At 38.4% G+C, this 26,258-nt stretch overlaps 1 protein-coding gene across 2 annotated transcripts; it reads right to left on the bottom strand.

The window, feature by feature from the left end:
- Positions 1-228: 228 nt before the first annotated feature.
- Positions 229-21,791, bottom strand: zc3h7a (zinc finger CCCH-type containing 7A). Of its 2 annotated transcripts, none has more exons than XM_040046678.1 (23): positions 21,620-21,791; positions 20,228-20,330; positions 15,726-15,765; positions 15,327-15,530; positions 12,891-13,049; positions 10,783-10,863; positions 9,453-9,506; positions 9,327-9,366; positions 8,888-9,231; positions 8,548-8,800; positions 8,419-8,453; positions 8,185-8,329; positions 7,887-8,045; positions 6,546-6,751; positions 5,812-5,912; positions 5,471-5,652; positions 5,246-5,319; positions 3,348-3,481; positions 3,160-3,265; positions 2,951-3,059; positions 2,727-2,860; positions 1,035-1,198; positions 229-945 (listed from the first exon to the last, which is right to left on the bottom strand). In XM_040046678.1, the coding sequence occupies exons 2-23, from the start codon at positions 20,293-20,295 to the stop codon at positions 756-758; spliced, it is 2,982 nt and encodes a 993-aa protein (XP_039902612.1). In that variant the 5' UTR covers positions 20,296-20,330; positions 21,620-21,791; the 3' UTR covers positions 229-755. The 2 variants fall into 2 exon arrangements, with proteins under 2 accessions (XP_039902612.1, XP_039902603.1); XM_040046669.1 differs by having other exon boundaries at positions 3,348-3,484; positions 21,620-21,790.
- Between the last annotated feature and the right edge of the window lie 4,467 nt (positions 21,792-26,258).

The following is a 26,258-nucleotide window of genomic DNA, read 5'->3' as shown; positions in this document are numbered from 1 at the left end:
TGAGGATTGCTCTGAACTTGTGTTTAATGTAAATGATTTTAGTTCAACTCTAACAATGTTACCTGTAACATACAGGCTTGTAATATATGGACCATTATAAGACAATACAACAACCAACAATGTATGAAACTGCTTTCATAATGATTACAGTGAGATGGACACCTTTTCTGTATTTAGTTACTGGAATTGGGCATGTGTATGCTTAAATAAAAGCCATTTCAAAACAGATTAAAAAAGGAGCTTTATTTGGTGTGGTGCCCATTACATTGGTAACACTATTAGATAAATGGAAAGTGAAGATGACCTATGTTTACTGATTAAAATAAAAGAATGTCAACTCAACTCTTTATTTAAGTAATTGATACTTAAAACAGTAAAAGGTCATTAACATATACAAACTGTTTGTGGGAAAAAAAATTTTTTGTTTAGGTCAACTGTAAGAATCTGAACATGACTCTGATCAAGGTTTACTCATGCTTCCTCCCTCCCCACCATTTTCAGTATGACAGAATGGTGCACTGCAAAGCTTCTGGAAAGTGTTTTAACACTCAGTATTTGCTTTTAATGATAACACTCCTGTAATTCTGATCAGAGCAAACAGCCATCATTCAGGGGGCCTGTCCTGTATGCCCTCCTTTAAAATCATGCTGTGATCAGGCTATTTCCTGTGCACGTCAGAGGCCCTCAAAGATGACCTGATTCGAGACTGAATACTGCATCATTTGCAAGTGTGCATGAATATTGTGATCACGTCATTATTTAATGTCTTTAAGCAGAAAACTGTATTTTCCAAAGTCATTGTCATTTGGTGCTATAAGATGGTCTTTTGTGGCTTTGGCAAGTTTCATCAAAAGGAATTCCCTGCGCTCCCTCCATTCTTTTAGTTCCTGCTCCCCGTGAGCCAGCTTACACAAGTCATCCTCTGTGCACGTGCCTTTGAGGAACCTGCCAAAAAGTGACAGCACATGTCAACCATCGAAAACAATCAGACTTGTAACAAGACACATAGTAAGCGTTGTTTCTGATAAACCTACCTCTCACAAACTTTGAAAGTGCCTGTGGGAAATCGATACTGCCAGCAATTCTGATCATCCTCAGAGTTGAAAACTCGTTCTTTGTGTTTTTCTGAAGTGATATGCTGCTGCCACTGCTTCTCACTGTTGCAGTTTTTACCACAGAGCCAACAATGATTGCCAGCCTGCAGAAACAATTTCATTTAATTAATTAACAAATACATTTTAGAAATTTCACCAAAATATGCAGGGTAGACACACTAGATCCAACTATTTTCTGCTTCATCAATAAATAGCACTAAGAACAGAATAACATTGTTGTTAATGAAAACACTTTCATGAAAGACAGGATAAATGATGGATTTAGCGATCATGGTATCACCCTCTATTTGGCGAAGCCCTGTTACATAAAACTTTCACACTGCCCATCTTGTTCAATTAAAGCTGGATGCGACGAGTGCCGTCCAAATAGGATTGTAAAACCATATGCTAATTGGCTAACACCTATTCAAGCAGAAACCCTGGATAATTGCCACAATGCTTAGAATAACCAACATTTCCAAAAAGAACTTAATGTTCTATACAATAAAACTGTGACAGAGCTTGTTGAACTTGACAAGAACGCCTTTACAGAGGTCAGCTTGAGGGATAGTTTTCCATAGACTTATACAGGATTTGACCTTTGACCTCATGGCCAATAAATAAAAAGGCACATTTAACGAAATTCAGCACTGGCTTTGCTTCCAGTTAAAAAAAAATTAAATAAAACATTCATAATTCAGGATGCATAATTACGGATGTTGCCACTGAACAAAGCCTCAATTACATTCTACTGAATAGGACACAAATAGACTTTCCGCTTATAATTCTGAAGTATGCTGCCTGGGGCACATGTGTAGCTAGTGCATTATAATGCAAATTCTTTATATGCGAATCCACACAGCCACAAAAAAATACAGACATCCACATCCTCATAACTCAGTCTAGTCTGATGACTAATTTATATCACACAGACTTTAGCGATCACAAGGACGCAGGAAATATAATCCAGGCCCAAGAGTGTACTTAAAGTAAGCACAGGCTTGTACTCCAGTCCCCACATAGCTATTCCTCTCAATTCTACCCCAAACTCACATTCTGTTTAAGGATCTATGCCCAAGTATAATTCTTACTATTTCAGCTCCCATTTCGATCGCCCATTCACTCTCTCTTTCAGACACCCCTTCCAAGTATGTATGAACACAATGAGATTCATAACTTTATGCACTCTTTGGCTTAATTTGGGCAATTTTTGGTCCACGCTTGGGCTTGGTTAACCTTCATACTACCTATCACACCACACCTGGGCCCAAAACGAAAAGCGAGCCAGGACATAATGCACAGCGTTCAAATGTATTCTGGCATGTATGCATCACTCAGTCCAAGTACACTTTAGTGTACTAGTCTATTAAAAACTGCCAACTTATTTAAAAGGCAGAACTCACCAGGTATAATTAGGGACAATCTAAAAAAACAAGGTGAAATAGCATCCACACAAATACCGTGTTGTTATACATTAATGAAATAGGAATGATTAAACTACCAGGTAGTGTAGTTTACTTGCAAATTAGGGAAAGAACCACAATTTAATAGTCTAGCTGCAAACATCCCTGAGCACAATATTAACTAGATGCCACTGAGCTACATTTCATATCCACTAACTTATCAACTCACCACTTCCTCTGCGTAGTCAGTTGGCATGTGGATCTGTTTCCCATTTTCTCTGACTGAGTTAGTGGAAGTTTCATCACCCCAGCCAGGCCTTTGAGACTGCAGCCATTGCTCATAAAGTTGATCCATATCTCCAACTAAATGAGGGGATAAAATGTGCTTGCCACATCACATTCACCAATTAAATTTTACACATTAAGAGAGCCAATCGCTTCAACAAAACTCACTGTTGTTTTCCTTCATGTAGGTCCAAAGGTCTCTTTCTTCCACACTGTGAGCAAATGTGCAGTTCCCAATGTACTGACACTTCTTGCCAGCTGTCACATGCATGCAAATCTAAACAGAGACCAGAAAACATTTGGTCTCCATTATTCGAAATCTGAATATATTATATGTCTGGCAAATATAAGATGGGAAGACGGTGCTGGAAACATACCTCAAATTGAGATGGAATGGGTTTTTTGGTTGGAAGCGGTCTTACAGTTGTCCACTTTTTCCTTTCATGGGAACTTACAAGCACCACCCGCCTGTCTTTTGCCCACCTGAGACAGAAAGACAGCGTGACTCAATAATGACATAATGGATTGTAGTCCCCCACATACACGAAGACATCCAAATACTTACGTGTGTCTTGCCTTGGCTGTGCAATACTTCTTGTTTTTGTCAGCTTCACTTAGTTGGCCGTTTCTCCAGCACTGGCCACAAACAAACATCATCTTCAGATTCGGAGGTCCAAATCTTCTCAGTGCACTGGGAAGCTGCTGAGTATATTTTGAAGGACTTGTTAAAATCTGTGACTAAACATAAATTTTCCCTTCGCAACAATGAAACAACTAAAAGAATTAAATGAATGTATATAGTGCAAGGCTAATGACAATGGCAACAGCTTAGCGTGGGGAAAATAACTACAAATTCAGCAGCAGATCAAGTAAGTTGGCTCACTTACAAGGAAATGAACAATGTGTCATGTTTGTAGTACTGTCATTTTAATGGAGGGAAAGAATATCAACCACAAATCCATAAAAACCACATTACATATAAGTTATAAACTGATTTGGATATCATTGAGTAAAATAACACTGAATCCCCAAACAAAGCATCTTACAGCTTGGTGGAGAAACCCCTGTTGCAGCCTCTTGTAGTTGGTCACCAGGTTTGCACACATCTCAGGAGGGATTTTGGCCTACTCCTCTCTATAGAAGCTGTCTGAATCCTTTAGGCTTCTTGGCTGCCAGTTGGCAACTCAAAGCTTGAGCTCCCACCGATTTACTATAGGATTTAGCACTAGAGACTGGCTAGGCCACTCCATGACCTTAATATGATTCTTTAGCCACTTCTTTGTCTGTTGGCAATGTGTTTTGGATTACTGTAATGCAGGAAGACCCATCCACTACCCATCTTCAGTGTTCTGGTTGAGAGAAAGAGGTTCTCGTCTCGCCTTCTCTTAGACACTTAGAGGTTCACTGGCAAACTTAAGATAGGCCTGTACATGTTGATGGTCTTTCCAGCCTTGTGCAGGTCTACAGTCTTGTCAGTGACATCCTCTGACAGCCCTTTGGTCTTGGTGGTGGAAAGGTTGTAATGGAAGACATTTCTTAGCCCTTTTCCACTAGTACTTACTTGACTCAAGATGTTTTCCATTTCACCGGCGCACCACTTAAATATGCATGGGGTCATTATAGCAACGTAGCGAAAAGTCCTATGACGTCATTTGTATGCAACACAAACACCACAACGATGGAGATGGCATACCTGCTGCTTGGTGTATGTAGGGACCATGGTGTTGTTTTATTTGTAGCCATTTCCCTTGCTGCCAGGTTTCAAAAATGGCTGTTTTTATTTTCATAAAGGAGACGCTGTCATGACTGATCAAGTGACGTCAATCAGTGGCATGCGGTCACATGGTCGGACTGCCTCAGATTGCTTGGAATCCCAGCCAAGTAGGTACTAAAAAGGTTCCAGGTACTATCACCTAATGGAAAGCCCTTAAAAATGAGTTGAGTTGAGCCGAGCTGACCCAAGTACTTACTAGTGGAAAAGGGCTCTCTGTGAGAGCACAAGTATCTGTAACTGACTAAATGGCTGTTTGCCCAATTTGTGGGAGTCAGAATTCTGTTTGGGCTGTAGGGTATCAAATACTTATTTCACTCATTGACACGCAAATCAATTTATCCAATCGATTTTTTGTTTTGATTGAAATGTTGTCTCCATTAAAATGAATATACCATAAAAATTAGAGACTGTTTATTTCTTTGTGAGCAAAAAAGAAATTCAGCAGAGCAAACAATTACTTCCCCCACTGTACTTTAATTCAGGGCAAAAAACGGTCTAAAATACGGGTTCTTCATTTCCTTATTGTTAAATGTAAAACAGAAATGTTTTACACTTAACCCTTAAATTCATATGTCAGAGACAGGAATTTTCCTTTGGGATCAATAAAATTCTTCTTATTGTTATTTTATGTATGTTTAATGTAGAAATACCTACTAGAGAAAGGAAAAAAAACAAAACACTGGTTTTACCTGAGCTCCCTGCAATGAAGCTGTTGCATTCCAAAACTTATTAGCCTCTTGGACAATGTTTTCGTGAGTGATACCTGTGTAATCCAGAAAACCAAATATCCATGTAATTTGATTTATATTTGAAAACATAGCATTTAAAATGACAGTCTTTTATGGGAAAGAAAAGGGAGCATTTCAGATGCAATACCACCCAGTTCTTGTATCATTTTCAAAGAATAGTCTTACCAAGCTCGTGCTGCATCATCCAGACCTTCAGCTCGATGAGGCTGTGGGCGTAGAAACAGTCATCCTCTCTCACGCAACCGTACCGGACTTCGTGGCGACAAAGATCCAGCTGGCAATGGGGACTTAAGGGTCTTATTTTGGAATACCGGACTGTATTCTCTTTCAAAATGTGGACCAGGCACCTTCAAAAAGAAACAGAGTGATCAAACTCGCAATCTGATAATTCTTATGTATTTCCAGAATATCTTCATATTCTAAGATCTAAACACTGTAAGGGTAAATCCTTTAAGTCACAAATAAAATGAAGATGGTTTCATGTGCTGAAATGGTGATTGACTTACTTATGATCCTCAAAGTCATGCTTTGTCACAGGATGAGAACAAACTGAAGGGTCATCTTTGTTGGTCTTGCTGATTATTCTGGGTTTGTGGTCAAAGCACACCTGCAGAACAGCACATTTCCCATAAAATATCTGTTTTAGGCATTAAACTAACAAGACAATAAACTATATATACACACACCTTTATGCTATACACACTTTGATCACCTATAAAACGTGAGCAGCAGAAAAAGTGTCTCGCATTCCATTCCAATGAAAAAGATATTTACTACTGTGGTTAAATGAGCCAGTTTATTCATTTCATAACTGTCTGCATTGTTTTCTGCATTTAACATATTTGAGCAAAAGAATCAATTTACAACGAGGCCAAAGATTTTCTCCTCAACTCACAAGGAAAAAACAAACAAACAAATCCCCACATGCAGCAGCACTACAACACTATCACTACAGTCTATGAGATGAATAAACACTGACAGATATCCTACTTCATCCGTGCATCAGCACATTTATTTGAAACAAAACAGTTTCGCGCCAAAACATTTGGCATAATATTAAATGTGAGGATTTTTCCCCCTTGAATTTGTATTTCCAATTAATTTTAAAACACTGAACCGAAAATATTAATTTTTTTAAAACGAAGATTTGGCACTTTAATATAACTTAACCAGAAGTACTGGTCCTGCCTTGCATACATCCACACTAGTTTTGGATAAGACACTAAATCAAAATACACACCCCACAGAGAAACATGAATATCCCATGATGCTCCTGCAAGATCTTGGGAACAGTCAACCTGATGTTGGAGTTTGGCCCAAAAGGATCGAAGAGCAGTTCTCTGGAAATAAATCCTTTCCGCTCCAGAGTCCAAACATCAATTTCTTCTTGGCAGTATGCAAATGTGCAGTGGCCAGGGTACAAGCAATCTTTTCCAACAGCCACCTCTGCAACACGCAAGGTCACGTTTTATTATCACAAAGAGTGCTAGAAGCAAAGTCAGTCATAAAACATGTTACAGATGTTCCTCTGAAGATAAATGTGTACATGTTCTGTAGGGATAAGTAGGTAAAATAAAACAGGAAATAGCAGTGCTGTTGCATGCTTTTTTCCTGCCTTGCTTTTCTGAGTGAAAGGTACAGAGAGGGAATGGGGCATATTGTTGTTGCTCCTTTAAGCCAGAGGCAGACTTAGTCACAGAGCTGAACTGACATCTGTGTTCATGAGAAAGCCAGTGTGGGGGGGACACGCTACACTAGACACTGACACTGTTGTAATACACGTCATGCCTCTGATTTCAGAATGCTGGCAAGCTTTCTGAAAATGCACACTGGGACAGCATTACGCCACATTTGTTGGTTTTAGTGTAAACAAGCAAAGAGGGAATGGGACCCACTAAGAGGGATTTCTTATCTTATTCAGTCTCTGTAAAAAGGTGGTAAATGATTCGAGTTTAAAGTGGGGCTATTAAGCTTTTCCTTATTTTCTATGTCATGTATACAGTTAAAATGGTGGATGATCAAATAAAATACAGACCAAACTTCTATTTGGGAGTGGCGACCAATCAGAAGAAAGTTTAAAGACAGCGTAGCCTTAAAAGGGAGAGGAGCTAAACTGGTAATTATATGATAATTAAGGGTTTTTTGCAAAGTTATCAAACAATAACAATGTGGAGCTGAAGATGAACATAACAAAATAAGCGCACTGTAACAATGCAAATGTGCAAAAAGAGCTTTGATAATTCAGGTATTTCTTGGCAAAACAAACGTAAATTAATGTTTTGATTCAGTGTAAGGGTGGGGAACTCCAGGCCGGTGTCCTGCGGGTTTTAGATATCATCCTGGGTTAACACACCTGAATCAAATAATTAGTTCATTACCAGGCTTCTGGAGAACTTCAAGACATGTTGAGGAGGTAATTTAGCCATTTGAATCAGCTGTGTTGGATCAAGGACACATCTAAAACCTGCAGGACACCGGCCCATGAGGCCAAGAGTTCCCCCATCCATGCTTTGGGGAATCAACATAAATAAATGAAACAGGTTGTGAGAAAGGCATTTACACTAAAAATAAATTAACTAACCTTTGCAAATGTAATAAGGTCCAACATATTGAGTTTTTGTTGGTCTGGGTCGAATGAGTTTCCATGTTTTGTCTGGCAAATGCTTGATTCTGCCAAGTAATACATCCTTTTTGCATTTATGGTCTTCCGTATGAAGTGTGTAATCCAACACTCCAGGCCCTGTGAATAGAGAAAATATGAAACAAGTTGCACCAAACCCTACTTCCCATCCCATCCTCAAAGACGGTGACAAATTTGAGCTTACAGCAGAACAAAAAGCAGACAGTTAAATAAGTGTACTGTCAAAACAATTCCTCACCAGTTTTGACATAGCACACTGAACAGGCTTGTTTGAATTCATGCGTTTCAGCTAGGGGGTTCTTTGCTAAATCAACAGCAGCAGGGAGGCCTTTTACATCAGGCATACCCACAGCCATCCCCATTGGGGTGTGATTATTGTTGATCTGTAATAACAAAGAAAAACAATGTGATATGAGCCTGTAACAAAGATTGAACTGATGATGGTTCGATATTATTGATAAACAGTAATTACCTGTGGAAGGAATGCACTTGGAGCATAATCTGAAACTGTGACAGTAGGAGGGGAAAATGCTTATTTGTGTATCTGATACAGATGGAAAAATAGTGATCTTAGCCCAAGTAAAGAGGTGAAGTAGCATACCTGGTTTAAAGTCTGATATGCTGAGACTATCCAGAGAGTCCAGTGGTGGTGAAATGGGGTCAAAAGTGTCCATACCAAAATACGCACTTGACCCCGATTTGTGATAGAGAGGCGGCAGCGTTACAGTGCACTGATGTGGACCACTGGGGAGAAAAGGGTTGATGTGCGATGGCATCAGGAATGGACTTGACATGGAACTGCCTGAGGCAATACTGGCAGGTAAAGGAAGAGGCCCCTTCACCGTAGGAATAACCTGACAGAGGAGATTAGGGAAAGTCACACGTCTGTTCAAATATAAACTCACTGTCTTATTGATTTGCCAGGGATCCTGCTAACTAACCATAGTAGATTCGGGGCCAGCTTGGTCCAGAAGATCATCTAGGTCGTCCCCAATGATGTCCGTATCAAAATCTTGACTAGTATCAAGAATTGGGTAAGGCTTACTGGCTCGGCACCCATTTACGAATGTGAGCGCAGGGAGGGGATCGGACGTGGATGCAGACACAGGCAGGGCGACAGATTCGAAGCCTGGAGGTTCAGATGAGGGGACAGATGAAATATTGTTGGTAGAGGGGAGTTCATCCACCACTGCTTCATTCAGAGGTAGGTGCACTGCCACCGGAGGTTGGATGGGAGCTGGTCCTGGAGTCAAAACACTGCTATCCTGGGTTAACTGAGGCACTTCTAAAAAACACATAACAGGATGGACAGATTGAGTGATTTTAGCCCTGGCATCTTTTGATATGCAAATAAAAAGGTTATCAAGGACCGAAACTTACCAATTTCTATATTTTCAACCGAATCTGAGCCATAAGAAAACTGGAAAATACAAATTGTTATTGATCACCTTGTGTCTTGGAAAACTACTGCTACATATTTTCTTTTGTGTGGCTGAGGTTGCTTACCTTGTCACATGACGCATCTTGATAACTTGATCCTCTCAAAACATTCAAGGCAGGCTGTAAATAAATAAATAAAATCTTTTTATGAATTCACTTCCTTATCATTCGATTAACACAGCAATTCATTGAAAACCACCTCCACGAATCAGAGTGGTTTTACTTGTTTTGACCGTAACCGGGGACCCATTATGCTCCAAGCTCTGCATTTAATTTTTGGACAGAGCAGTTTTAGCTCCTTTTCCTTTAAGCAAACTTTGTTCTGAGTGGCTATTCCATTGTGAACAGAAAGTCTAAACAACAGGTGGTCAGGTGGAGTATGTGCGGAGAGCAGGTGTGGGCTCACAGACAGGGACAACTGCAGTAACCAAAGCAACTGATTAGCATCACATTAAGCCAAAAGTTGTAAAATCTGACTCAAGCTTAACTTTTAGTGCACTCTGAATCCTGAGCTTTTGGATTGCAGGGATTACACGTTTATGTCAAATATTTTAGCTGCCTTAAGTCTGACATCATCATCATTTCCAGGTCCAAACTCAAACAAACACTGATATCGCAGAGTTAAAATTGCCCTAACTTGTCAATAAAATGTTCCGTGTGGTTGCTCTCCCACGTGTTACGATAAAGTTTAACATCCAGGTGTCCATGAAAAAGGGGCTTTACAGGATTGAAGTGTAACAGAACCTAAAGTCAGCAGGAAGTTAGCTTGCTAGTTTCCATCTAAAGTTGATCCACCTTGTTCTGACAGAGGGATTTATAAATAAAAAACAAAACAAAAAAAAACAAAAAAAAAAAAACGTGCAGCTCTGCTCTCTCTTTGAACATCAATGGAGACGGAAAACTAAACAGGAATGGAGGATGAACGTTAAGTTGAGTGTCCCTGTTGGGCAGAGACAGATGCAATCATGTGGCAGTGAAAAAGATGCTGAAAACAGACCAAACTTCAGTCAAGAGAATGCCTGTGATGATCGATCCACAACACAGGGTTAGTCATGCACCTACTGAGCCTCAGAGATATTCTTTTGTGAAGAATAGTTACATCGCAGGGTTTTAAAAACTAAGCCTAAAGATGTGATGCATATGAACTGTGCTAATGAACAGCTAGAGAAGCATACAACAATCACAGGAATTTTTTAAGGGGTTTGTTTATAAATAAATAAAAATATACAGAGCATTGCAACATGTAAAAAAAAAAGAGAACAGCCTTAATGAACACAGTAGGAGCTTGGACCCAGAAGCAGGGTTTGTAAGTCATTGCTTAATTAGCGGATATACAAAAAAATAAATAAAATTCTGAAAAACCTAACAGGTCCCCTTTGTCATCATACATCCATACCTTACTCCTCACATAAGCTTTACGGATTTTCAACCCCAAAGTTTTGGCAAGGTCCTGAGTCAGCTGTGTGACACTGGAGTCCTGGGGAAACAACACAGGACAGTTACCGCCTTTGATTCTTTATGTTTTACAGCTATTAATAATCTCCTACATCCTATTCATGTTAAATTAAGATTTTTTTTTCTCGAAATCTTTCACTGCACTATTTTACCAACCTGGAGAGTCTATCTAAAATTAAATCTGACAGATACGCCCCTCCATTCATAGTATTCTATACAAATACATGACAGAAACATGGTGCATGTTGAGACCACTACTTTATAAAGCAGAGCTTCTTAAAGCATGGCTGTAATACAAAGTCTTCCTGACATTTTTTGTATCCAAGGTTACATTTGCAGTCCTTCAAGCAAGCAAATTTCTGTACCAGAATGCGTACAGAGGTTAGGGGAAAGAAAGGGTGTGGGTGGAGGTGGACAAAAATCTGGCTACAGACCAAACTTTCTTCATTTTTTATATTATCTATGATGATTCAAAGTGCACATGTAGAATTACTACTTTTATACCTTTACTACAAAGATCCAGTGAATGTAACGGCACATGTTCATACTTCTGGTATATGGTTTATGCAGCACAATACACCTTTTATGAAAACAATCTCTAACTCACTATAACAAAATCTTTAAAATCTCTGTCTGCAAAATACTCCTACACGATCAAGAGTTAAGCAGACAAACTTGGCATACAGGTATGTCTGCCCCTGAAGGTGCTTCTCTGTCATATAGGCCATGTGGCCAAGCAACCACCTACCATTAGGCTAAAATGACCAATTACTGGTGATTTATGCTTCTGTTACGTCGTAACCTCAAACTCCTATAAAACCCTATGGTCTCTGCGCTCTACAAAGTCTACCTGTGGAAGTCTAAAGCAGGCCTTTGTTATGGTCAGGTTTTTTCCCCCTTCAGGGGCTAACATTGTTGTCCCTCACGCTTTTCCACATCTTTGTATATTTCCCTCGTATACGACAATTGCCACGATTACCCTTCAAGAATTTGCTGACATTTGTGAATCCTTATGTTGATGCTATGGTTGCTATTCCTTTTATTGAGAGGATGATTGTTATCCTCTCATTGATAAATTCAAAAAGTGCAGCAAAAAAGCAGATGGGAGGAAACAATGATGAACAGGCCAATCACAATATTTTGAGGCTGTGCCAACTTGACATGTAGCTACATTTCTCGGGCGGCGTACGTAAGGCTATGCCGTTTGAGCGGTTTGTAGTTACGACATAGATACCGTATTTTTCCTGCTGAAGCATAAATCCCCAGAAAGAAGGGAGACCCAGGGGGAAATAAAGTTCCAGCATTTTATTTATTTCTCTCAGCTGGGACACAACCACAAGATAATTAACACAAAGCACCAGCACAAACATAAATACCTGCGACAATGTCAGCCATTTATGTAGGTTTAGTTGTAAAGAAAACTGTAAAGACTCCCCACAGAAATCTAAGTCAGGCCTTATTAGCATTTATGCACTCGTAACACTTAAAGCAGAGTATTGTTTTCATTTCACAGCATTAAGTAGGAATAACTCAGTATTCATTTGAATCCAATTTTATTTATATAGCACCAACATTAGCCACAAGGTGCTCTATACTGTAAGATAAAGACCCTGCAAGAATACAAAGAAAACGCCAACAATCAAATGACCCCCTATGAGCAAGCGCTTTGGCAACAGTGGGAAGGAAAAACTCCCTTTTAGCAGGAAGAAACCTCCAGCAGAACCAGGCTCAGGGAGGGGCGGCCATCTGCCACGACCAGTGGGGGTTGAGTGATTTGGCAACATTTGGTAATTTAAAACTTCTCCTGAGCTGAGATTTGAGCACTATTTGTACGAAAGGAAGAGAAATCAGTAAATTAAGATGGCAGAAAGCAAAACCGATTGCTAATTACACTGAAGACCAGGGTATATCAGTCTATGAAACTTTCTTAAGTCCCGCTCATTTGCTAAAGCAGCCATTTGGTGTATCCTCTATATATATATCCAGTATGAGAATTACTAGCTAACTTGTCCATGACAAAAAAAAGGTGGGGTGATTGGGCCTCCTTACCTGAGGCACTGCTAGAGAGCATTTGGCAACAGCCTCATAGGCCTCTTGATGTCGCCCCAACTCTTTCAAGGCTCTTGCTTTTCTGTACAGAGCTCTGTAGTTGCCCTCATTCAACCGGAGAGCCTTTTCACAGTCTTCTAGTGCTTGGTCATAGAGTCCCTATGGAAAAAAAAAAACATGTTACAGAGTAAGAATACTGAGGCATGGTCTGTGTGCACAAAACAAAAGTTTCCTGTGTCCTAAATTGACATTACACGTTCAGTGAGTTGACTCAGGTAAGGGTGTGGTGTGTCGTTTTTCCTCCCTGAAGACAGCAGAGTGCTTTTACTGCCATGTAACATGACTCAATACAGGGCAAACACACTAACAGGAAAGTAGGGTTGATTTTCCACCAGTTTGATTTACTGGAACCCAGTCTCTCCCATTACTAAGTTACATTTTGATGAATGAAACCTACACCTTTCTGGTGTATTGTTATAAGTTTTCAACTAGTTTCAAATGGATTTAATACATGACATACACTATAATTTAATATCTTAGAGCAAGACTAGCCATTTCTTAAGATTCTTTGTCTTTGTGCTAAGCAGTTGCTATCTGTATTTAGACTTGAGAGGTATTACACTCACAAAGAAAGAAAGCAAATGAGCATATTTCCTAAAATGTGACATTTTATATATATTTTATTTTTTCTAAATGCAGAGTGTTGGTAACAATTTAAATCAAAGTTAAAAGCAGCACGTGTTATTAAATCACTGTCCAAAATCTAATCAATCTAGTGTCAGCTTCACCAGTACAGAACAGAACTCTTGGATGTGTTTTTATAAAGACCAAAAATATATATCTGGCATAAATCGACCTGGTTATCAAAGTTAAACACCCCTCCCCCTAATGTTAAGGTAACCCACTGGTCCTCAGGCTAAGCATTACTGTCAAACTGGAAATGCAAATTGTAGCATTAAAGCGAGTTAGCAATTCAGTAAGTATTTGAAAACCTTTAGTTACACTAATGCACATTTAACTGATAATGTAGAAAAGAACATGCAATAGCAAAGCCAGGTAAGGCTTCACTTTAGTAGAACTCTTGGGACACTCGGGACAGTGAAATGGTACTCTGAGTTCAAGAATTTAATTCAGATTTTATTCTAACATTATGTCAATGACAGATCATCTGTTTTATACAACAGAGATAAAATGACTTGTAAGAAGGCCTTAAAACATAACATGGTCATCACCATCCACCTCTACATCTACTAATCTGTCATTTAAAACTGTGTTTTATGCACTGAATGGAGGATGCAGGAGCTTTTATTTTTGTTGACTTTATCACACAATAAAGTCGATTTTCATTGCTCGCTGTTTGATGCGAATGTGAAATGGCTACTTTTTGGGCAAATGTCAAGTTTTGCAAGTCTATTTCCTTTGCATTATACTCATGGCAATGAAGAATCTTCACTAGCTGAATGCTCTGATTTCTGTACAGAGCGAGGAATTTAATTCAAGAAGAGATATGAAGAAAAAAAAAAAAAACCCCACATGTTTTCAGAGGAGCTAAGCACAGGGTTAAACAGGGGGAAATATAAACCGTCTGTACAGCTATCATCACGAGGAATGCGAGGACCCTGGACAATATCATGGATGAGTTCAGAGCAGTGATTAAGTTCCAGAAGGAATATGGTGAGTGTAGTATGATGTGCTCCAGAGAGACATTGCTACACTTTCTGGACTGCATTTAGACTGTGCCGAGCCCCTGGAATGTGTCCATCTTACTTACAGAGGAAACTTTCTCCTGTCAATGCAGTCTGAATTCAAACTGAATTCAATCTGAACACACTGTTTGTATTCCTTCACTACCAAATTGCTCTGGCAATCAGTTGAGCAACCAAATTTGGCACACAGATAAATCTTAAACCCATTAAGTTTCTTATTTACATGACAAATAATGACATTATCATGCGGCCTAGCAACCACATACCACTGGGTTAAAATAACCCATTTCTAGCATTTATGCACCTAAGAAACCTTATTAAAACATTCTGTCATTTTAATTTCACAACATCTTTCCATCCACAAAAATTTGAATAGTGCATGACATGTGTCATAGCAACCATCTACCAACAGACTACAATAACAATTACACAGCAGAGCAGGGGAGCAACAAAAAAAAAAAAAAAAAAAAAAAAAAAAAAAAAAAGGGCAGTAACTATATTTAACTGTATTATCTCAATATGATTAAGTAAATCACTTTGCCAACAGCACAAACAGACCAAACAATAATGTAGCTTGTTTTTCACATCCAAAATTTTAGTACAGTATCTTATCCTTATCCTTAGAGTTTTCCTTCTCACCATTATGCATTTTACTAACAAAACTAATATGTAAATTTTAAGAGCAAAGTTTGAAAGTGACTTTGTGATCAATGTTGTGCTCACAACTTACCGGAACAATATTTAGGTATGCCGCAGCTCGATTTGCATACAGCTTTTCTAGTAAACCTGTTTGAACACAGATATCTTCTGATTCAGCATAATCTGCTATATTCAGTGCTTCAGTAAACATCTCGATGGATTTTGTCCATTCTCCTTCCCTAAACACGTCGTTTCCTTCTCCAAACAGATTCCACACAAGGTCCTTTATGAACACCTGGAAAATTTAAAACATACAAATAAAACAAAACATACAAAGTCCAGTAATATAGTAATACGTCTTTACACAGATGCAGGAAATTATATCTTGCCTTTTATTTTTTTTACCCAATAAATTAAAATAACGTCAAATTTGTTTAACTCAAATTTTGATGGAACTGGGTCACCGTCCATTCAAATTTACACTGCTTACCTCATACTGCTCCTGACTCCCAGGAAATGGAAGGGTTGATCTAGAAGAAAGAAATAAAAATGAAATTACAAAGTGCCAGCCATTAAATAAATTATGTATGTGTGTGAGAAACTGTAAATTACATTAATTACCCTGATCTTTTTTACCCTTTTTTTTTTTTTTTTTTTTAAGTAAAACATCCTAAAAACTGTATTGAAACCAAACCATCCATTTGTAATCGGAAGGTTGCCGGTTCGAGCCCCGGCTCGGACAGTCTCGGTCGTTGTGCCCTTGGGCAAGACACTTCACCTACCGCCTACTGGTGTTGGCCAGAGGGGCCGATGGCGCGATATGGCAGCCTTGCCTCTGTCAGTCTGCCCCAGGGCAGCTGTGGCTACAACTGTAGCTTGCCTCCACCAGTGTATGAATGTGAGAGTGAATGAATAGTGGAATTGTAAAGCGCTTTGAGGGGTCCCGAAAAGCGCTATATAAATGCAATCCATTATTATTATTATTATTATTATTATTATTATTATTATTATTATCATCATCATCATCATCTACTGGTTTGGTTCTGACTGTATTGTTAAGTTATACTAAATAGTAGTGACTGCCAGGAAGTAAAATTGTATTATGATTCTAATCAGGGTGTGGTTTATGTCACAAGCAGTTCACAAACCTACATTTCATTTAGATGTCAACACAGACCTACAGTCATTATCAAGCTTAATATCATCAACAGTCATCAATTATTTGATGCAATGTTAAACTAGCTGGATAAATTGCTACACTAAAAGGTTCCATTGTGCCATTAAATGCTATCATGGAAAAGTTTGTCTTTTTTTTCCTCAAAGGCTGTTTTCCACTACAGCTGCTGCCTGGTATGTAGAGTTGCATTTCTTCTTTTAAACAGTGGACTAGGAGAGCGATATATTCTAGGCAGTCCTTTCAACCAAGGCATGATGAGCTCCTCTGCATACAACAAAATACCACTTCGCTCGTTGCCATGTTTTTGAACAATTAAGTATTTAATGATTCGGTGTGAAAAAAATCTAAGTGGCAGACCTATTTCATTCATCTTTGTCAACTTTACACACACATACTACATCACAGTGACGGCATTCACCATAGTATTTTAAGTATCACTTTTGTTTTAAAACAAAATGCCCTTGGTGGATTAGATGAAATGAAAAGCTAAACTGCTTTGCTCAGCTCTAAAACAACATGTGGTCATAAAGGAATTCTGCCTGATGCTTGAATACGAAGCTAGAAACAAAACTGAAGTAATACCAGTAATCGGCTGTCTCTCTTACCTCCAACTGATATTAACAACCCAATGAGATTGTGGTGGACTGTTAGTTACTCTTAAAAGGGGGGGGGGAGACAAGTTTTTATTTTCAATCTGTTCCTTTACAATCATCCAATGGGTATTGTGTTATCTGACTTTAAGTATTTTAAGTAGCGGAATTTAAGTATTCGGGGTCTTGTTTGTGAGTCAGCAGAGAGGGGGGCGCGAGATCGACAGACGGATTGGCGCTGCAGCGATGCGGACACTGTACCGGTCCATTGTGGTAAAGAGAGAGCTGAGTGTAAAAGCAAAGCTCTCAATTTACTGGTTGACATGCTTACTTTCACCTACAGTCATGAACTTTGGGTAGTGACTGAAAGAACGGTATCGCAGATCCGAGCGTTAAAAATCAGCTTTCTCCAAAAGGTGGCTGGCCTCTCCCTTAGAGATAGGGTGAGGAGTTTGGCCATCTGGGAGGGGCTCAGAGTAGAGTGAAGAGCAAAATAGTGTTTAAAAAAAAAAAAAAAAAAAAAAAAAAAAAATAGTGTAATATCATATGAAGAAGCCATGTGCTACATGCTTAAAACCTCAAGAAATGTATTTATATTGTGTGACAGGATTACACTGTAGGGGGGACGTCAGGGATGTCACCAGAATCAATACTACTTATGATTCCATACCAACATCCACAGGCGATGTATGCACAGAGGTGGCCATTCTTCTGAAACTGAAGAAGGCTATAAGTGTTCTAATCTAGCCAAACATGCTGAAGTAGAACACTAGAAACAAAGCCCACAAGCACAGGGAAAAATACAAATGGGACAGCAAAAACTACACTTGGAAGATGGCAAGTAGTGAAGCTCTGCTCCAACTCAAGAAAGGCAGATTCAGCTATGAGAGTACTTTGCACTCAAGGGTGGCTGACAAAGGGATAATGGTTCACTCTTAAAAAGCAGTGTTCAAATAAACCAAACCTTCCACGACACAATGGAGCTGTGATGTCAACTCTGAATGATCAGATTTAGGGCGTTAAGCTGGTGCATTGCATTGATGTCTCATTTATGTTAATGTTTGTACGATAATGTTTAGGTTTTTACAGTAATGTTTATGTTAGCTTACCTGTCGGAAAACTTCTCAGCATGATGCTTGCTAAGCGAACACTATGTAAATTTTGTTAGCCAATGAGTGATACGCAAGAGGAAACAATTAAACAGAAGTAGCTACAAACTTAAGTCCCCCCCTCACACATTAACATTTCTTCTGAATAGTCTTCCACCTATCTTTAGGTAGTTAATCTGTAGGTTGGATCATGTCAATAATTATTTAGTTTAATTGACATTGAACACTACGCCATCTGAGAAACTATGATATATAACTACTTTTCTGATAAGTAACAGTTTTTTCTAATTCTGTTTTACTAGTATTAAGATGAGTTTCCAGGCTTTGCACTTCTCAAATACCTGAAGTAATGACAGAGAGCATCTTTAGGATGGTTATCAGCATCTGGGAACATCATCTCAAAGATAAGAGCAAGCGTCACTCCAGAGCATGTTCACTGCAATCGTGAATTCATGAACTGGAAAGAAAATCTTTTTGATTTAATTTGAACCCTAACTTATGGACAGAAGCCGTTTTTAATTTCCTATTTGCACATTAACTTTTGTTTAAATCCTACTAGCAATTTAATTTGTATTACTAACCTTTAGTTGCAGCCCTAATGCTGATGTAACATAGCTGTAATATTAGTAGGCTACTCTGTAAACATCCTAACATTTCAGTCTGTATTCTGTCAACACAACATGCATGCATTTTAAATAAAAGATCTGACTCCATGTTTTACAACAACTTTTTAATACATAGTTTGTTTAACTACATAAGAGGATCATTTTGTTTGAGTATTGAGAATCATGCGATTCTATTGAGTACTGACTACTAAATGTTTTGGTATCGTGGCATCACTATATATGTTAATGTCAATGATACCCAAATTCAAAGAAGGAAAAAGTGAGTCAAACTGATGTTAAAAAAAAAAATGTATGTATGTATATGTAAAAATTAAAAAGTAACTTGTTTGAATACCCAAGTAATCTAATATTCTGATACAAGGATATAAACTATTATTGTCACTGATTCCTTTTGCCTATGAATTTTGAGCTTTTGTACCAGCATGTTTCTCCTACTGTTTCTGCCTTAACCTGGAGTAATGAGTCAATGAACCTCACCTCTGACCACAATACTGAGGAGAGTTGTTGAGGATCTCCTGAACCTAAGTAAGCACAGCTCATTACTCAAATTTTCTTTGAAGTGGGTGTAATGTTGTTAATGACTCGTAAACTTAGCAAATAAACTCTCATACGGTCTGACAATGTAATCAAAATGTGAGTGAAAGTCAGAGTGTTTTAGGACACTGGCATAACATTAGCTTACAACCATCTGTCATCAGCTGTCCAGAGACAGAAGGGCTGCAAGTCTGATGACAGCTAGTGACAATAACTTACTGTGACAACACTCATTATAAATAAACATTATATAGAGTTTTCTTTTGTTAGATCCCTAATTTGAAATCAAGAGATTTCCTCCTCACTTCAAGGCTTGAAGTGAGGAGGAAGTCGATAAGGTGGAGACGAGGGAGGAGGCGGATGAAGAGAAAGATGATGAAAATTTTAATGTACGAATCTTAAATGATAAATGAGAGATTGTGGTTTTGCAGACACGTGATCGCTTCCCATGTGACATGAACTTTTCGGCCATTTTAGATGTGTAGCAATCCTGACACGTCAAGTAAGTGAATAACCTACTAAACATTATTATGCTAGAACCCCATGTTTACTTTTAAGTATGGCAACTAACTTCAGTTCAGGAGTGGGGAGAAAGAGGATGAGAGCAATGAGCAGGAGAGAGTAATGGTTTAGGAGGCAGATGAAGAAGAGGCAGTGATATGAATATGAAAAAAAAAACAAAAAAAACATACAAGTTATTGGATGTGATCTCTACCGGTTATCACATCTAATGAGGCGGACAGCTCTTGAGCAATATGCACATGACATCACATGCAAAACCATAATAGAATGAAAAACCACACTTTCACAGACCCTAATTTTTTGTATGTAAACAAACCAATAAGATGATTATCAGATTATCAAAATAGTTGCCAAAGCTGACCAAGACTAACTAATAAATGGCTCAGGAAAACAGTCACACACTGAAGAAAAAGAAACAAACCAGGGACACTTACTGGATGAACTGGAGGCCCTTTTGAATCTCCTGCCAGCGGGTCCTTCTGTCCAGACACGCTCCAGACATGTCTGCGTGTTTTGTCCCTTTCCCTCAGTCAGCACCTGAAATTGTATCAGAATCAGAAGATTCAGTAGAGTCATTTTAAAATGACAGGTGAAAACTAAATAAATAAAAAAATTACTTCTCATCATTGACTGGACACGGGCAGATTGTACTAACTAAAAAGCTCCTTTGCTCAGTGTTAACCGTCAGTATAGGATTTCAACTTATCAGGGGCTTCTTTGCCGCTTGCCTTCCATTATTTCTAGCTTCCGCATTTAGTAATGACGACATGCTTTTAGTTCCGGAAAGTGACGCTAAACATTTTGTTAGCTTGCGAGGTAATAACAGTAACAACAGAGCAGATACGGGTTAGTATAATGTAGAAGCCATAGAAAGCTACAAAACCTACACACCTGAAGAGTTTGACAATAAGCAGAGCCGTTAGGACCCATTTAAACTTAGCATCTGGAATCAAGCGCTCCATCATCGGATAGCTCATTGCCTCATGTAAATATTTTTGGGTTTGTCACGAATTTCATCAACACAAAGTGCACACTGTGTGCTAAACAATGTGCACAAGTCTTCGAGCATTTATCACCTTCTGACAGTACTGCGGCCACGGCGCATAAACCCGGTAAATGAAGCAGTCAACCCTGGATGGTCATAAATAACATGATATCACCTGTTATTTCTAAACATTTTCAAAGGCACTTCTTAATTGTGGTTGCTAATCGGAAGAGAATATGGGCTGCTACCGAGTCATGCGGACGGTTATACTAGCTTTAGACAGTCACCCGTTATGTTCCATTAACTTAACAGTCGGACCGAAATTAACTTTATTATTGCAGTGCTTTTGTGTTTAGACACGCTTTTTTTTTTCTTTCTAGCCACTAAGCACTCTCCTCTATATGAAGACAGCACTGTGTGAAGAATACATTTATTTCAACAAAGTTTTACAGGAGATGAGGGAAAGCGCTTCGTGAATATGTCCGATAATGGGCGCATAACAGTTAGCGCACGTGTGTTACCCGCGGCCAGGGACCGTCCAGTTCTCACCAGCCATCACCATCGGCTAGCAAATATTAGCAATTTTCATACTGTTCCAAAATATACCGAAGTGATACAACACACGTCTTCTATGGATGCTGGAAATACGCGGACGTTACCAAAAACACGACGCTACTCGCCTAAGTTTCTAGGAAGTAGACTGAACCTAACAAAGCATAGGCATGCCTAAGTTAAACTAGTTCCTCAACGCAAACAATAGCGAGGTGTAGCTGTTTAGCTGTAGCTAACACACAATAAATATCAAAGAAATGGATAAGAAGTAGCTGTCGTTCACACTTACATGAATGAGTCTTTATTCCGCACAAACCTTACATCGGCTATCTAAAGGGAGGGAAAGTGATTTTTCGTTATAGCTAAAAGAACTTGGCTAAATGTGGGATATCGCTGAAGGCCGCCCTTTGCTTCTTTTTCTGCTCTGATGCAAGCGAGCGCAAACATCGAATCCATTAGCTCTGGTGCCCCTACAGGCACTGAAAGGTTGTAGCAAGTAGGATTTAGGTGTGTGGCGATTAATAATAAGACAAAACACGTGGATATTTGTTTATTCTTATTAGCAACAACCTGTCCAAAGTGTACCCTACAGCTAGAATAGTCCCCTAATCATTGGAATCAGTGTAGCTTACAGAGATAAACTTTTATGTTTTAGACTTAAGGGTTTTTTTTTTTTTTTTTTGTTTTTATCTTTTTTGTTGTTGTTGTTGTGATTTTTAACCAATACATTAAAATATACATATACAGAAATTATAGCTAACTGTATAATCTGCATATAATTCTACAATATATTATATAATAAACTGATTGATTCTTTTTTCTTTCTTTTTTCCCCTTCTCTCAATCCATACATGGGGCTCACCATAACTCTAAGATTGCCAGTACTTCAGACTCTCTCTAATGCATATACATTGGCAAGGCACCCAGTTTCAATCTCCTTACAATCTACAAAGCACAACATTTCAGACCGCTGAGCCCGAGGCATCCACAGCTCCTCTCCATCAACTCTTGTGCAAATCTTTCTTTGACAGCGCGTTTCTTCCTTGAATTTATCAGCACACAGAGCATTTAAAAATAGAAGTGTGGCTCAAAAACTAGAGGGAGGAGCCCATAAGAGACTTTCATGTGATAGAGGTAAAATAAGGTTCACTTTTTCTCGGAGCAACCTGCAAACAGATCAAGTTGAGTGATTTGGAGACAAAGTTGGAGAGGCAAGGTTGGGGTACTCTGGACATGTGGAGAGGAGGGATGGTGGATATATTGAACAAAGGACATTGTATATGGAGCTGCCAGGCAGGAGGAAAAGAAGATAAGCACAGAGATTCATGGAAGTGGTGAAAGAAGACATGTAGATGATTGGTGTAACAGAGGAGGACATTAGGGATAGGATGGGAACAACTTCAAAGAAGAAGAAGAAGACTAAAAAGCAGTTTAAAAAATATGTTACTCCACTGTAAATGAAAAAAAGAAAAAATAACTACTAGTGGTCCACTGCTTCACGTTGAGCTTCACACTTATAAACAAACCAAGCTCGAAGTTACTTTACTAACAAAGTCTGCACAACACACTAATTATTCTGTTTTTGTAAAGGAAGAGGATGTGATAATATATACAGGAAATTCAGGAAGTTTTGACCACAAGTAGTACACCAATATGTGTGTGTGTATGTATATATATACACACATAAAGTGTGTGTGATAAGGACATAAAGTGGTTTTAGTGTGTATATATTAAGTGTTGGTTGATTTAAAAAAAAAAAAAAAGACATAGCTGCACAGATCTTTTTGAGCAAGCACACAACCTGTTATTTGCTTCTTTTTCCCTTCCAAACTCAGTTGGAGAATTCAGGAAATTTTGACCACAGGTTGTCAGCAGGGCAGACAGCGCACATTTAAATATTTAACATTTAAGACATTTTCTTTGTTAAATAACAGTAAAAAGCCAGTAATCCTCTGGTACCATGGAAACCTTCAAAAGTGCCTTCATCTTTCTGCAGTTTCTAAATGATGACTAAAATGTCAAATTCATTATAACAGCAGTTTAGTAATCTGTGACTCACAGTAACATCTAGTCATTCATCAAGCAAACCCAGGTTTGTCCTAACTGGGTAAACTGTAATGTCTGAACCAGGATGAAATGCTGTTCATGTATTAGTATTGCTTCCAGTTTTAGGGAGTTTTATGATAAAAAAAAAAAAAGAAAGAAAGAAAGAAAGAAAGAAAGAAAGAAGAAGCAACACACTGAATGTCACCAGTGACTGGGGATTGTGCTTAGTGCTATTTGACTCATTTTACATTTGTAGTTTGCTCATGTTTAACATTAACATCTTCAGCAGTGTGCATTGAGCCTGATGGGATCCTACAGCTGGCTGGTTATTTTGTGGCAATGGCTACGTTGAGATAAGGCTGATCGGATAAACAAGAACTGAAGGATGTGTGCCTCAGGAAGCAGTCTGCCAGGTGTAATAACTGCCAGGAGGAGGCGCTTATCTCATATTGTGCAGAAGCATCCCCGAGGAGCCGAATCACAAAAGAAGTGAAGAATACTGTATGTCTTAGCTATCCTTTTTATGATTTAGCTTCCCTGACATTGGCACATTATTGATGACGACAGAGTCAAGTGTGACAGATCTGGAAAAATACTCTCAGAAAAACATAATAAAAAAGATGAGAAGCAGTGATACAACACAGTGCCATTTTCAAATCGGGCTTGAAATTTGTCATTGAAACAGTTTCAGAAGTTAGACACTTGAAGTGCTGCTCTGTAAATCAAACTGACAATAATGATAGCTGCAATATATGCTGAGAGTTTTAAGCAGTGAAAGCCTCTTCTGTTCTCCTCACTGAATTGTTTATTTAGAAAAAGAAGAGTGACAGATGAGACACATGAGCACATCTCTTTATAATTAAGGAAGAAAAGGTATATTATTAGGGTTTAATGACCGTAATTAGCTTGTCTGGTTGCAATTGTTGTGAAGAAGTGGAGACGTATAAATAATGATGTGCTGTTTGAAAGCTTCTATACCTTAAGACGGTGATTCTCAGCCAAGGATAATTGTAACTTAGTTGGTGCTTTTGTAGTTTCCAAGGGATAGTTGAAAAGTTGCAATTGTGTGGCGTTTAAAAAAATTAAACAGATAGTGTCATAGTAAAAAGAAAGCACACCCTCTTTCAGTTCTACATTTTTACATGTCAGGATTAAATAAAAATAACTGGGTCCTTAAAATTAGGAAACTACAAAACATGCCTCATTACACAAAATCATTATTTATTGAGCAAAAACTGAGCCAAAATGCAGAAGTAATGTGTGAAAAACTAAGTACACCCTTCCATAAGAATTAGGAGGCGAAATAGCAGCCAGGTGCTGCTAATCAAATGCACTTAATAACTGATCACCACCAAGTGTGGACACTGTTAAGAAAAGGCAGAGGTTTTAGCAGTTTGCAGGTCAGGTGTGTTAACAGCTAAGGGGGGATTTTCTTTTCTTTTCTTTCTTTCTTTCTTTTTTGTTATGGCTGAATCAGAAAAAACATTAGAAATGTACTTTCTTTTGTAAAGCACAAGTTGATTAAAAAGAAAAATGAGTCACCAGTGGACAGGAAGATTGTGGCAGTGTAAAATTGATCTAAAAGCAATAAACAAATAGAAAACAATTAGCTGAATAACTCCAAACAATACATATAAAATAGCCAGTTGAAAATAGAAAATGATTGGATAATGATCCTATTATACATTGGTAGATCATCTGGCAACAAAAACTTGAATTGTTCAGGAAAAATATTGAAATTATGGAATATGGCCAAAATGTCCAGGTTTAGCTTACAAATACTAACACCAATGCATAAGTATGAGTGGACTATACAATGACTCTTCAATAGTATTAAAATGACTGTTTAAGTTTAAAAAGTTTGAACTCATTTGGAACATGTAGGTTCAGTGGGTTGGGAGTGCTGGAGCTGATCTAAGACATACTTTTATTCTCCAAGAACAAATATTTCATCAGTTTTTATTTACTATTGTATGGAGACAGAACATTTAAAAAGCTGAAAATAGTGCTCTATAATGCCCGAATTACAGCTCTTCCTGTGCCAAATGAAGTATAAGACAGTTCAAAATCTTACGTCGCACTCACTTCGGCGAAGTGAGTAAGATATCCTACAGATGCAAGTTACAACAGGTGTCAAAACACTTGACCCACATGTTTTGGTCATGCCCAGCTTTAATAACATACTGGTCTAAGATTTTTAAAACACTGTCAGAAGCACTTAACATCACTATCCAACCCAGTGCAGTAACGGCCATATTTGTTATTACAGATAGAAGACATTTGACAAGAGGGAAAAAGAGGGAACAGGGAAAAAAGACATAAAAACATCATTGCTTTTATAACACATTACTGCTTTGGTTTGGTTTGGTTTGTGGATGCAATTCATCCAATTAGAAAAAAAAAAAACCTTTCAGAGGGTCTAGGTACAATTTTTTCTTTGTCTGAGATCGAGTGCTAACATATTACGGTAGACTTAAAACCTTTCCCACCTAGCAGCCCCTGATGCTCCCTATGTTCTGAGTGGGTGGGTGGTATTGCTTTCCAAAGGCAAAGGAGGGGAATGTAATAATGATTATATGTCACTGTCAACCCCCCAAAAAAGCTGAAAATCTTTTTTTCTATGTTTAAAATTCTTATAATAACGATAATAACAATAATATGTGTCTTTCCATAAAACTTCGACTCATCTTACACCTCCAGAAAATCTAAAAACAGAACATTTTGTTTTCTCAATATTGCAGCGTTAATGCTAAAAAGAAAGAAAAACACAAACATTGATCCAACTTCAATAAAGCACTAGGGGGAGCATAGATTCACAAACACTGGATTAGCCTCCAGCCAATAGTTACGCTCAGGAGATTATTCAAACAGCGTCTATAAAA

This window comes from Simochromis diagramma, unplaced genomic scaffold (genome assembly GCF_900408965.1).
Source record: "Simochromis diagramma unplaced genomic scaffold, fSimDia1.1 OVJJ01000321.1, whole genome shotgun sequence".
Classification (NCBI taxonomy): domain Eukaryota; kingdom Metazoa; phylum Chordata; class Actinopteri; order Cichliformes; family Cichlidae; genus Simochromis; species Simochromis diagramma.
The sequence above is the reverse complement of the archived record's forward strand: the minus strand, read 5'-3'. Positions and strand labels throughout refer to the sequence as shown.